General features: G+C 33.2%; 1 protein-coding gene across 1 annotated transcript in view; it reads left to right on the forward strand.

The window, feature by feature from the left end:
- igsf11 (immunoglobulin superfamily member 11) overlaps window positions 1-14830 on the forward strand; it is a 97755-nt gene that overhangs the window by 74716 nt on the left and 8209 nt on the right. Inside the window, exons 2-3 of the mRNA XM_016573246.1 lie at window positions 6401-6564; window positions 14369-14576. Coding sequence (XP_016428732.1) covers window positions 6401-6564; window positions 14369-14576 — 372 coding nt within the window. The remainder of the gene's footprint in view (window positions 1-6400; window positions 6565-14368; window positions 14577-14830) is intronic.

The following is a 14830-nucleotide window of genomic DNA, read 5'->3' on the forward strand; positions in this document are numbered from 1 at the left end:
GAATTGTTTAAAATTCGCTTGCTTGTGTAAATACGAACAAATGATAAACATACTCTATTATGGTTACATTTTGCAATTAATCCGCGGATCACATGCGTGCCGAACCGTGGGGCTTGGTCCGTACAGATCACGGATCAACTACGATCCGTTTAACCACTATTATCAACGTTGAAAACAGTTGTGCTGCCCAATATTTTTGCAGAAACTGACACATTTTATTTTTCAGGATTCACAGATGAAAGTTCAAAAGAACAGCATTTATTTGAAATAGAAATATTTTAAAACATTATAAATGTCTTTACTGTTACTTTTGATCAATTTAATGCACCACTGATGAATAAAAGTATTAATTTCTTAAAAAAAAAAAAAACTTTTGAAAGCTTGTGTGTGTGTGTCTGTGTGTGTAATTCATGGGTTTTAATATACAGTGTGACATCTTGAAATCTGACACCTCAGGATTCATTAAAAGTGTGAAAAGCCCATTAAATGCCTAAAAATTATGTCTAGTAGTAAGGCAGTTCGCTTGGTTTTGAGACACAGACATCATGTTCATCGTGTTGTTCATGTTGTTTGTTTGGCTTTGTCCAATTTTTTCTTTCCTCTTCATGATACAAAGTGAGCAGGTGGCTTCTTGCTATGATCAGCATCCTGTAAACATGGGCAGAGTGTGTGTGTGTGTGTGTGTGTGTGTGTGTGTGTGATATGTGCCAGCGACCCTCTGAAGGGAACAGGTTTTTTCAGTGGCACATTTTAAGGCACATGAAGTGATTAAAGATTAGGGATGCTCCGATCCGCCTTTTTCGCCTCCGGTACCGATTCCGATACCTAGGGTTCGGTATTGGCCGATACCAATCCAATACCAGTGAGGTTTTTTCCCCCTATTTAAATAAATGTAGAATTTGTATATCTCTGTGTGTGGAACTGATAATCATTCTTTCACAATCTACTAGATACAGACTACTTCATTATAAAGAAAAATAAAATAAACAATAAATATGAAAAAATATAGGCCTATGTATATTTATAATCTATGACAAAAATGTATCATAAACTAGGTTAGTGGATAATTCGGCAGATCGGCCCTCTCTGACCAATACCCGATCCGAGAAAAATGGCACTATCGGAGCCGATACCCGATATGAATATCGGATCGACGCATCCCTATTAAAGATTGCACAGAACTTGTAGACTTCTTAATATGTCTAAGTTAAAGTGTTTTAAAGCTAAAAATGCCAGCCTCTGTCTCAACCAATGGAGTGAGTTTGGAGGCGGGACAATCTGTTTGACTGACCAATGGCGTGGACTGGTTCAGGAAACCTGTTTGAAAACAGTATCATTTGCTGCTGTTACACTCAGTTTTAGAGAGTCTCATTTGGGAGATGAGATATTAATCAAACACACACAACCTTCACAGTGAAGATGATTTATTTATATGCAGGTTGATGGACCTGCTGTTTATTTCAGACGCATCAGAGCTTTGACTAAAGGTGCGCTGTGTTTGTTCAGGACGTGTGAACTGATATGAAAGAAAAATTGATGGTGATGTTTCCATCTGTCTGTGACTTTGGATCAGTTCAGCCTTTAACACACACACACACACACACACACACTTCAATCTGTCTGTAATGTTGTCCAGGGCAAACAGTGCCATTACAGAAGAAGCCCAGCATCATTTGATTATTTATTTTCAGTATGTGCATCTTTTTTTGATTTGGCCCTCGTGTTCTGTTTAGATTCACTTTCTGTCTTGATTTATGTCTGAAAATGGGCAAAATGAAATATTTTAAAAACCAACTAGTCAGCTGCCTGAACAACTAGTCAACTAATCGGTTTTGAGGAAGCTCTGTATGATAATGCTGGTTTCTGGTTCACCTGACCATAATCAGACGCGATTCTTAGAAAATCATTATGGTCATTTCAAAATAACCTGTTATTTATCCTTATAGATTTGATTGAAATAATGAATTTAAGTAATTTTCCTCTGAAAATACAAGATAACATGATAGCAGGAGAGCATTTCTACAGATTATACACCAGTTAGAGAATCGTAGCATGCAAATGTTCATTGTATTTATTCTTATTTAATATCTAATTTCTTCTTTTTTTATATCTTATTTATATTTTTTCTTATTTTATATATTTTTATTAAATGTTTTATTATTCATATTTATTTTTGTTTTACATCTTATTTTTATTTTACATCTACATTATATTTAACATTTTATTTGTATTCTTATTTTATCTCTTATTCTTTTTTGCATTATATTTATATTTAGTCTTGTTTTACATGTTATTGATATTTATTCTTATTTTATATTTTATTAAATTCTATTTACATTTATTCTTGTTTGTAATCTTAGTTATATTTATTTTTATTTCATATCTTATTTTACACTTTATTTATTTTTATTCCTGTTTGCAATCTTATTTATATTTATTCTTATTGTTAGTCTTTTTTATTGTTTTACATTTTATTTATTCTTGCTTCAACTTCAATTATTATTATTTTTTACATTTTATTTACATGTATTATTATTTTAGATATTCTTTTTACATTTAATTTTATTCTTGTTTTACATCTTATTTATATTTATTCTTACATCTCATATTATCTATATTTATTCTTATGTTATGTTTGAGATTAACAACAGGAACAATGTTTGAAAAGTAATCAGGTTTCATTTATAATCAATTCTCATAAGATCAGGAACGTTTTGAAGCATCAAACTGATACTTCAGTGAAAATGATCTGAGTTTCTGAGGTATTAAAAGTGTGCGGTGGTTTTCCTCAGGTGATCAAATGTAGCAGGGAATACACACAAACCCAGAGCTTTGAAGTGTGTGTGTGTGTGTGTGTGTGTGTGTGTGTGAGAGAGTGTGTGTGTGTGTGTGTGACTTTTATGTGATTGGTCTTTTATTTTCATGTAAATTATGGTTATGATTGTACTGTGACTTTCTACTTGTATTAAAGTTTTGTTAAATTCTAAATTCTCTCTCTCTCTCTCTTTCTTTCTTCTCTCTCTCTCTCTCTCTTTCTTTCTTCTCTCTCTCTCTCTCTCTCTCTCTCTCTCTGGGGCGGGACTCTCCTGCATTAATAAACACAAAAGTTGGCATTAGTAGAGTGAAGGCTGCCGGAGACTCCGAGCCGAGCGAGGTGACTTTCCCAATTAAAGGCGAGCGATGGAGACGGAGCTCCTCTCCATAAATACAGAAACACACTAAGCAGGTGTCAGAGTGCTCTTTTACTCCCGGCAGCCCGCAGAGAGACGGATGGTGTTTTTCTCTGGAGAAGTGGGGTAGAAACACACTCACACACACTGCAGAATACAGTACATGGAAAATAATACTAGGACTATTTCTGTAGTATGCAGTGTGCACATTTTCTGTATGCATGAAATAAATACCAAAATATGCCATTTGCAACAGAGCACACAGTGTGAGATACTGTATCCCACAATGCAGTGCACTTCATGTGACCTTCCAGTGTAACAAATTAACTGTAAGCCATATCAGCTACAGTTTAACATCAGTTTCTTGACTCATTGTTTGAGCAGACTGCCAAAGTTAATGCAGTTTTACACTAAATTAAAAATGACAAATATTTTTTGTTTGCATTTTTTATTTCAAAGGTGATAATTGGTGTGACCTTCCATTGCCATTGTGACAAATGAACAGCCATTTCAGCTACAATTTAAATGTTTATTGACTCGATTGTTTGAGCAGACTTTTTTAAATGCAGTTTTACACTAAATTAAAAATACTCATTGAAATTTTTTTTATGTGACCTTCATTTACATTTTAAGAAATTAACTGTAGGCAATATCAGCTACAGTTTTTAACATCAGTTTCTTGACTTGTTGTTTGATCAGACTGCCAAAAGTGAATGCATGTTTACACTAAATTATAAATGGAAAATTATTTTTGTTTGCTATTTTTTTGTATGTGACTTCTGAACAGCGAGACAAATGAACAGCGATATCACCTTTAATCACTCAATTTTTTGAGCAGACTGCATTTTTTTATGCATTTTTACACTAAATTAAAAATGCAAAAAAGTTAATAATGTTTAACATCAGTTTCTTGACTCATTGTGCCAAAAGTTAATTAATTTTTACACTAAATTAAAATTGGAAATATATATATTTTTTAATTTCCTTTTTTTTTGCATTTGTCATTTTTATTTCAAAGGTGATAATTAATAAAATAATATAATTAGATTAGATAATTAAAACAATTTTTTAAAATCTTTTACTAGAATTTTAGCAGATGCTTTTTAGCTAAATAATTTAAAGTTTGCCAATTTTTGCATTTAGTGTTTTTATTTCAAAGGTGATAATTGGACTCTCACTGAATTAAAGATGCACATATGAGATCATGTGAGTGTTGCATACTTCTCTTTTACATAGATATACTACATTTGTCATTGCATACTGCATACGGTTTCACATGCTGCTTTTAAAAAAGTTGCAGGTTTTTCAATCATAACTTGAAATGCATGAGTCTGTTTTATTAGTCTTCTGAGTTTTCTGAGGAGAGGACTGCGAGTGTTTAATTTGACTGGCAGAATGCAGCTGTAGTCTGCTGGGCTTTGAACACTTCTGAGTATGAAACAGGATTACAACACGGTCCACGGCACTGAGATTATGTGTGTGAGGATCCTTTGTGGATTCATTTGAGCTTGACTGTAATTAGGATCTGTGAAATGCATTAGTTATGTTCACAATGGAGTTCAGACTAACTGCATGAGAAACTATATCCCAGAATGCAATGCACTCGACTTGACCTTCCATTTCTCTTAAAGGAATAGTGCAACCAAAAATGAAAATCTGCTGAAAATGTGCTCACCCTCGGGGCATCCAAGATCAGGAAGAGTGTGTTTCTTCATCAGATTTGGAGAAATGCAGCATTGCATCAGTGTCTCAGCAATGGATGCTCTGCAGTGAATGGGTGCCGTCAGAATGAGAGTCCAAACAGCTGATAAAAACATCACAATAATCCACAAGTAATCCACAGCACTCCAGTCCATCAGTTAACATCTGGAGAAGACAAAAGCTGAAACAAATCCATCATTAAAAGTAAGAGTCCATAATAACACTTCCTCCAGTGAAAAAGTGGTATGGTCTGAATCAGGAGAGAAACAGATCAAGCACCGTTTACAAGCCAAAACAGCTCTAAACAAATATGTGAGAGACAACAGGAGATGGACTTTACTATGGATTATGGACTCGGATATTAGGTAAAAACGTCTTGATGGATTTGTTTCAGCTTTTGTCTTCTCCAGATGTTAACTGATGGACTGGAGTGCTGTGGATTACTTGTGGATTATTGTGATGTTTTTATCAGCTGTTTGGACTCTCATTCTGACGGCACCCATTCACTGCAGAGCATCCATTGCTGAGCAAGTGATGCAATGCTACATTTCTTCTTTTTTAGGTGAACTATTCATTTAAGTAGTATACAGTTTATCCTGTGCAGTGAACTGTCACTCACTGATGACTTGCAGCTGGTGAGGATCTGACTTCCTCCCACGTGATTGGCCGGATGATCATCATGTGATATTGTGTTAACGAGGCTTGGGAAACAGGAGCCTGTTCTTCTCTCCTAATTAGAGGCATTGTGCTGTTCATGCAGATGCTAATCCAATCAAATTCGTGAATGAGGATGTGCTTTTTAAAAATAAACAATGTAACCATAAATAGCATTAAATAAATAACTGCACCTGGTAAAATCATGTGTTTGTAGATGATATATTTTGATTGCTGTTCATAATGAGCCTGAGTTCAGATAACACCCACAGACCTCTAAGGACGTAACCCAGTTTAAGATGTTTAATGTGTTTAGCTCATGAGTGTATCATTTGACGTGGTGATTCTGTTTGACCTAATCGCACCATCAAAACAGGATGTGACTTTTCTTTTTACCCAGCTGGCATTTCTGCATTTATTCAATGTCTTTTTTTTTTTTTTTTTGCAAATTGACTGTATTCTGTTGACATTTTTACAACACTGCTATTTAATAGCCTTACCTTATAGGCTGTTTATTCCGTATTAATCATATTCTTAACAGTCTTAACTTAATGTTTGTGAAATATATAAAAATATATAAGAATTTGCTTGGTTTTTGGCTTTTAACAAATTATATATATATGGTAAATGGGTCGTGGCTTGATGACCATGGGAAAACGTGGGTCCCAAGGCCAAACCAGTTGAGAACCACTGATCTAAACTATGATTTAAACTAATAATATTTGCTGAATTTATTGCTGTCCAAAAACTACAAAAAAAAATATTATCGTTCTCAATAATTGAGTTGAGTGTATTTTTTACCCTGTTGGCGGTGTTTGGTGTGTTTTATACAGTTATTTGACTGATGTGTGTGTGTGTGTGTGTTTTCTCCTCAGTGTGTGTGCGTGCTCTAGAAGTGACGGTGAGTCAGAGCAGCGTTCAGGTGGCCAGAGGTCAGGCGGCTGTCCTGCCCTGTACATTCACCACCAGCGCCGCCCTCAATAATCTCTACATCATATGGATGGTCACGCCGCTGGCCAACGCCAACCAGCCAGAGCAGGTGATAAACCAAACCACACACAGATATACTGACCTTAACCACACTCACATGCATTTAACCTCCATATTGTGCTGTATTTTGGAGTTCAGCTGGAAACAATTTAGGAAAGTGCTTGATTATATCCATAAGGATTAACCCTACCAATGCATTTTACAGTCTGCATGCAACATTTTTGATGTGGTGGTCTGTAAGCTTCATAACTTAATATGTTTTCAGCTAAAACCATATTGCATCTGATTAATAACTTCTTAGCAACAAGTGAATGTGCAAAGATTTAAATGTTTTACAGTGTTATCCTGTTTTTACTACATTAACCTCCATTTTTCTTATTAAAAATTTGGGAAATTCTTTCAAAATTGGTGTGATGCAAGAAAAACATATTTTGAATATTTGTCAGAAATTGTGTTTGAATATATTATTATATGAAATTTATATGAAGATATAAAATGAGAATTACCATTGACTATTATTTATTTAAATTCCTTTATGCTTATTACTCATTACTCATGTCAGTTTATGAAGCCTACATATTCATTTTCTAACAAAACAACATTGTTTTCAACATCTGAAAGGTTTTCAAACAAAATATATTAATTTTACTTGCATAAACGTGGAATTTCAGATGAAAAAGATAAATTTTTCATGCTGCAGTGGTTCATCAATATGTGGCGGGGGAGTGAAATTCAGTCCCAAAAGTGTGTGATTTATGGGAAATAGGCTAAATATAATTTACAAAAGTATTCTTGAGATTAATCTAGCTCCATAGATGTACAGAAAGTCTAAATAACATCATGCATAAAGCCTCAGTTGATTCCCAGGCCAAAATTGACCCAGAATGCAAAAGGTGTTACTATTTTTTTTAAATGGTTATATATCTCTTAAAACGTCATTTTAAAAAATCAGGAAAAAAATTAATGATGTGTATTTTGATTGTCTTTACACATTTTTGATGTATTTTTGATTTACTAAAAAGCGTTTTTTTATTTATTTTTTTCATTTTTGGGTCAGATCTCACCTGAATGCATTGGGAGGGTTAATTGGAAAATAAAAAGTGAGCAATGATATTATTAGGAATCTTTCTTGTTAACACATTCATTTGCTTGAATGCGAGTTCAAGTACACACACCTTCATTGATTTGAATGGGAATGATGTAATTTTGTTGCTTGCAGTGTTGATTGAGTGTTAACACAATCTTTTTCACATTTCATAGTTCCCACTTTTAGTACATTAGTTTTTTTTCCCTCTCAAGTCTCTCTTTCAAGACAGCATGCAACTGTAGACTTCCTGTTGAGATATTGCACCTTCCCTGTGTTCATTAACGGACTGAGAAAGCTGAAGAGAAGGGCAGAAATCATGAATGTGTAGATCAGGCGCTGGGATGGAGCCAGTCATTCATTTACTTAAAAAATGACCGTCATCTGACTTTGTGCATGGATGCAGTTCAGCGCCCCGTAAACACGTACCAGAATGACCACAAACATTCCCATGTTTACTGCTGGAGTATATATACTGAAATGGCAAATAAACAAGTAAGATCAAGAGAAACTGCAAACCCGGGTCATGGCACCAGAAAAAGGCCGTAATTATTTTCGCAGGCTGTTCTAATGATTGTTTGTTTATGACTACTACATTAGAATATAATTAAGCAGCATGTTCATTAGTACCAGACTAATGAGACTTAACTCGTTGAGAACAGTCGATTACATGCAAGTGAAACTGCACAGTGTTGTTTGTAGCTTTTTCTTTATTTTTCTGAAAGCTAATTAGAGAACAGCTCTGCAAGTGGTTTCGTACATCACGTGTTTGCTATTGTAGTTATTCCGAGCTAGAGCTGATTTTACACACGAAAGGTCAAGAATTCACACCTGAATAATGCAGCACGACTAAACTAGTGGGTATAATCACACAAGGCCTAAAATTAACACTCGTCAAGCACCAAATGCGAGTAAAAATGAGTGCTGATGAGTATATGAAAGAGTGTTGCTCGCCAGTTGGCCAGTAACTTTTTTATTAATTCTAACAATGCCTGAGAATGCATTATTATTATTATTGTTGATGTTGTTGTTTATTTTTTATTGATTTACTTTAAATAACAGTGCAATTACAATACTTTGAATGTTAGTATTCTAAATAACTATGGTACTGTTGTTATATAAAATAATAATACTACTAGTAATAAAAATAATAATATTATTAACATTTTATAATTATGAAATAAATTATTATTTTTGTATAAATTAAAATTATACAATTTTTTTTTGTTATTAATAATAATAATATATAATTATATAATAATAATATTATTAGTAAATACTACCTTATTTTATATTTCCTTATTTTTTATAATTTGATTAACTACTACTGATCACTACTACTATTATTAATAATACTACTTCTACAAATATATTTATTATTAATAACTAATAATATAATTTAAAAAAAAATTATTATTATTAGTTATTTAAATTATAAAAATAACAATAAGAAATATCACTATAAGTATTTAATATTAATAATTTATTCCATGTAATAAATAAATAAATAAATAAACAAACAAACATTTAATAACAATTGCAATTAGATGCATTTCCCTAATTTGTTCTGCCTGTTATTTTAATAAAATAATACACATACAGTTTCATGGCTGGTGAAAATGATTTATGGCCGGCGGTAAATGTTCTCAAGTCACTGGCCATTGGCAGGTGTTTGTCTAAATGTTTTTTAAATGTAACTACTTGTTTCAGAACGTTCAGTAACAGTAACAGTAACATTCCCATAATGGAAATGGGAAATGATACAATGGAATGTTCCCTTGACATTTGCATAACCAAGAAAAAACGTTTTTAAAAAACAGGATGTTTTCACTTTTCAGAGAACATCAAAAATAATGTTTTCATAAATGTGTACATTAGCAAAACATTTCTAGAACAGATTTATGTTAGCTGGGAAAGTAACAAACACTTGCGTTGGTTTGAGATGCATTGAGGTTCACGTGCTGCAAACTCATCTTGATGTGTTTTCTTTACCTGTACTGTCCACACACACATCTGTGCACTGCCCTCTGGGTAACGCGCTCATGTTAAAGCTCGGCCTCGGACATGAGCGGCGGGAGCTTTAGTAGAGCTCCAAACACAGAGCGCAGGTTTATCGCCTCAACCTTTGATTCCATCTGATTTATTTTCATGAATGACTGCAGGCCAAACCCCATTCACCTGCTGCCCACACACACACACACACTTACCTGTGTGTAACTCTGTGAAGATAACCCAAACACACACGCACATATACTTACCTGTCTGTATCTCTGTATGTGACCTAAACGCGCTCACTCACACACACACCTGCCTCCAACTGTTTCAACATAACATGCACAACAAACGAATCTTCTGCACTAATTAACCCAGAGCTGCACAGGCCAGGACACAACAGCTGCTCGTTACACAAGCACAAAACACACACACACACACACCATAATTATACAGCTACACATGCACACGCTATCTGACAAATTCAAAAGACATTATTGTATTTTTAATCCACTGATGTTTAGTATTATTTATATACTATAGTAATTTAGTATTTATTACTATTTTGAATTTATTTTATTTTTCGTCCACTTCATCAGTTTGTTTTAGTAATTTTGTAATGTGAATTGTTTTTATTTTATTCAGATTTTCAGATTTGATTTGATTTCTAGCTCACTTCATCAGTTTAAGTTTTAGTCTTTTTTCTGATTTTTTCTTCAGCTTTTTAGATGTTATTTTATTTCAAGTCCACTTCATCTGTTTGATTTTTAGTAATATTATGTAATTTATTTTTATTTGATTCAATTTTTTAGATGTTATTTTAAGTCCATCCGTTTACACTATTATCTAATCAGCATAATTAGATGCTAAACAGTGTTATTTTATTATTATGTATTTACCATTATAGTATTCATTCATATTTTATATTAACTTTTATTGTTATAATTTTTAGTTTTAATAAAGCTGAAGTTTTAGTAACTTTGTCGTGCTTAATGGAAATATTTTAATAGAAATATTTGAAAAAATATATTTGTTAAAAAACAAAACAAACATTTTTAGTTTTAAACTTTTTAAAACTATTTTTAATTAGTTTTTTTTAATAATGATATTATCGTTAATTTATTTTTATTGCCGTTTTAGTAATTTTAGTACTTAAACGTATTTCAGTTAGTTTCCAAGGCAATATTTCTAATGTTTTTGATGTTCAGGTTCTTCAAGTTTAAGTTTTGAATTTTCTAATATATTTATATTTTAGCGTTATTTCAGTTACTGAAAATGTTTTTTATGACTAATGCATACTAATAACTACTGCATTTGCAGTATATGTAACACTGTAGTACTGTATCCCACAATGCACTGCACTCAACATGACCCTCCGTTCCAGTGTGAAGAATGAAAAGGTGCTTTAATGGTTTACTTTCAACTCATCTTGTAATCTGGCTTCCAAAAAGGAAGACATTTTTTGCAAAATTGGATTAAAAATGCAAATTAATATGCCCATAATCAATGTCATGTGACAAAAATATGAATGCTTTGAATTTGTTTAATAGCAGCTGCAGTGCATCTGCATGTCGGCTGTATCCCAGCATGCTCAGGTGAGGGATTCACAGCGGCGTATGTTGAGCTTATGATAAAGACACATGCTATCGGCCCGTCTGACCTGCTTCTGATCAGATCACGAACTCCTCACGTCCGTCTGTGTTTGCTGTAATCTTCTGCGTTCAGCGGCAGATTAAGACGTACAGCAGATGTACGTGTGTGTACAGGTTCAACGCCAAATCCTTTCTGCTTTGTTCCTTTGCAAGTTCAGCTAGTGCCTGCTTTTATTCCTAGTAAAACTATTTTGCATGTTTTATTAATAAGAATATTTTATTCTGTCATATTTATGCATGTTTCTCCACAAGCGTGTCATGAAGTGACTGAATCAGTGAAGAGACTGAATGGAGGGCGGAGCCGAGGAGATGTCAGGGGGAGGGGCTTAATGATTGACAGCTCGTGATGTTTCCAGAGCCGAGTCAGTTCTTAGCACTGATGACCATCTGCACACATGATGATCCTTTCATCTCACTGCAAACCAATGTGTGGAAATCTGCTTAGTTTTGGCTCTTTAGCGTTATTTTACTATCATTGAGATACTAATAAAGTTTTTTTTTTTTTTTTTCTGTTTTTATTTTAATTTTGATAACACTTTATTTTAAGGTGTTCTTGTTATGTGTTACATGTACTTAATATTATAATAACAATAAATTATGCATAATTACATGCAAGTAACCCTAAGCCGAACCCTAACCATATAGTAAGTATGATTAATTAATATTACTCAGTACTTAAATGTATAATTACACTGTAACAAGGACAACTTAAAATAGTGTAACCTTAATTTTAGTTAGTTTGAGTAATTTTGCTGTTTTATGTTTTATGCGTTTTTTTAACGTCTTTATAGTTTTTATTAATTTTGATTTCAGTTTTGCAAAATAAATGTAAATAAATGTTAGATTTTTTATTTTTTTATTTTTATTGTATTATTTATCTCATTTATTGTTTATTTTATTTCAAGTAGCATTTTTTTGTTTTGTTCTAGTTTTAGTAAGACATTTAGTTTTTTGCATTTCTGACATTTTTTCTCAGAATTGCAAGATATAAACTCAGAATTTCAAATCAAACTCAGAATTCTGAGGGAAAATGTCATAATTGTGAGATATACATTCTGGATTGCAAGAAAAAAAATCTGAATTCTGAGTTTACATCTCAGAATTACAAGTAAAAAATTGTGAAATAAAAATCGCTATTACCATTTTCTTTTTTTTTAAATCTGTGGTGGAAATGGGCTTCCATACTAATAAAAGCTTATCCATAATTTAAGAAATGTACTTATTTAAATTAAAGTTTAAACTAAAGATTTAAGCTTGAAAAGTTTCCAATGAATTTGCGTTGTTAATGTTTTCACTTTCAAAATCGAACTACTTGAGCTGACAGTGATGATGTCAATGTCATATTTGCATACTGACTTGTGATTGGTTACTGTCGTCTTTGCTCAGTCGGGGCTTAAAAGATAATTAATATTCAGAAAATATTAGCGAGCTGCTGTGAGCACTAGTGATGCATGGCTTAGCAAACAGCACTAATAAGAGCTCATCCATAATGTGCACTATTGAGACGTTATGATGAAGAATTAGGTGGCTGATAACATGCATTAGAGCAACACTCATTTTTCTTTTTCTGACATATATCATACATACATCACTCCCATCTTTTCCTATTACACAGCTCATATCACACACACACACACGCTGGCTGTGGGGCTCGTCTTGATTTATCTCAGCTGAAGTGCTGCCTGTTCATTTGTGTGTAAAAGCTCCATGTCCATGACAGCATCATTTACTGAGGCTCAAAACACAGTGTGTGTGTGTGTGTGTGTGTGTGTGTGTGTGATCATTCAGCCTCTCGAAGGCCACTGAAACCCTCCCATGATCACACACACACACTGAAGCAGGTTTCTTTTAATGTGGCAGATCACAGAAGCTTCTAACAAAGATCAAAGTCCTTTAAAATGCTTTATACTCTGTGTGTGTGTGTGTGTGTGTGTGTGTGTATTGAATATTCCATCAGCTCTTCTTCTACACGAGTGTCTGATGGACATGCTGACACACTGACCAAAGCTTTGCTCTAAATGCTGAATAATTAATCAATTTCAATAATTGATCATTTGGAAAATAAAATGCATCCTTGTTAACCTGTTAACACTCACTTTTTAACATCACACATCAAAAGTGACTCTGTTTACTTTTTAAATTCATGTTCCTGGTCTTTTTGGGACTGATTCATCATTGCACATTATTCTAAAGAAAATAAATAAAGAAATTTGTCTTACAAATATAACACAACTTGCTTTGCCCAGGTTTATTACTGTTAACTAAAATTACAATCAAACTTCATTACTTGAATTAAAATAAATATTAACTGAAATAAAATAAAATATATAAAAACTCAAACTTTATTTTAGCTACTTGCCAAAGCAACATTTCTTATTTTTATTTAGTTTAAATTGAAGTACTAAAATAACTAAAACCAGATAAAAATGACAAATACACTACAAAACAAAATAATTAAATAAACTAAAACTTTATTAACTAAAATTAGAATGAACACTGAAAATATAAAAATAAAATCTATAAAGCTATAAGTATATCAATTATACTAAAATAACTCATAAATGTGGCTTTTCATGGTATAATTAACACTTGTCATTAATTGTGTGTTTAATTTAAATAGCTCTCCACATTTTTCTGCTCCAATTTTCCACATTTAATTCAGCTGAATATATAGACTTTATTAAAACTTTGTTTTATAGTTTAACCCTTGGGTCTGCATCTATTTAAGAAATTTACATATTTAAATTAACATTCATATTAAAGATTAAAGTTTGATTTCATTTGATTTGCATTAAAATATTCAGCTTTCAAAATCAGCTACTTCCTCTAACAGCGATGATGTCATTGCAATATTTGCATACTGATTTGTGATTGGTCGCTGTCACCTTTGGCTGCTCATTTTTGGCATAAAAGAAAAATGGATTATTTTGACCCATACAATGTATTGTTGGCTATTGCTACAAATATACCTGTGCTACTTATGACTGCTTTTGTGCTGCAGGGTCACAAATGCATTTGCTTGATTTAATAGTCATATTTGCAGTCCGCAGCGCACACAGCGTTATGCATGATCTGTTTGAAGCATAAATGAACTGTGATTATGTTTGTGTTTGTGTTGTTGGCAGGTGATCATCTATCAGGGCGGGCAGGTCTTCAGTTTAGCCAATCACATGAACGGGCGCGTGGGCTTCGTCTCCACCATGCCCAGCACAAGTGCCTCGATCTTCATCAATAACACGCAGCTGTCGGACACGGGGACGTACCAGTGCCTGGTCAACAACCTGCCCGACCGCGGGGGGCGCAATATCGGCGTCATCGGCCTCACTGTGCTGGGTGAGCAGTCACTCACACATATGTGACCCTGGACCACAAAACCAGTCATAAGGGTCAATTTTTCTAAATTGAGATTTATACATCATCTGAAAGCTGAATAAATAAGCTATTTGTTAGGATCGGACAATATCTGGCTGAGATACAACTATTTGAAAATCTGGAATCTGAGGGTGCAAAAAAATCTAAATATTCAGAAAATCATCTTTAAAGTTGTCCAAATGAAGTTCTTAGCAATGCATATTACTAATCAAAAA

Source organism: Sinocyclocheilus rhinocerous, unplaced genomic scaffold, assembly GCF_001515625.1.
Source record: "Sinocyclocheilus rhinocerous isolate Xijiao unplaced genomic scaffold, SAMN03320098_v1.1 scaffold592, whole genome shotgun sequence".
In the NCBI taxonomy this organism is placed as follows: domain Eukaryota; kingdom Metazoa; phylum Chordata; class Actinopteri; order Cypriniformes; family Cyprinidae; genus Sinocyclocheilus; species Sinocyclocheilus rhinocerous.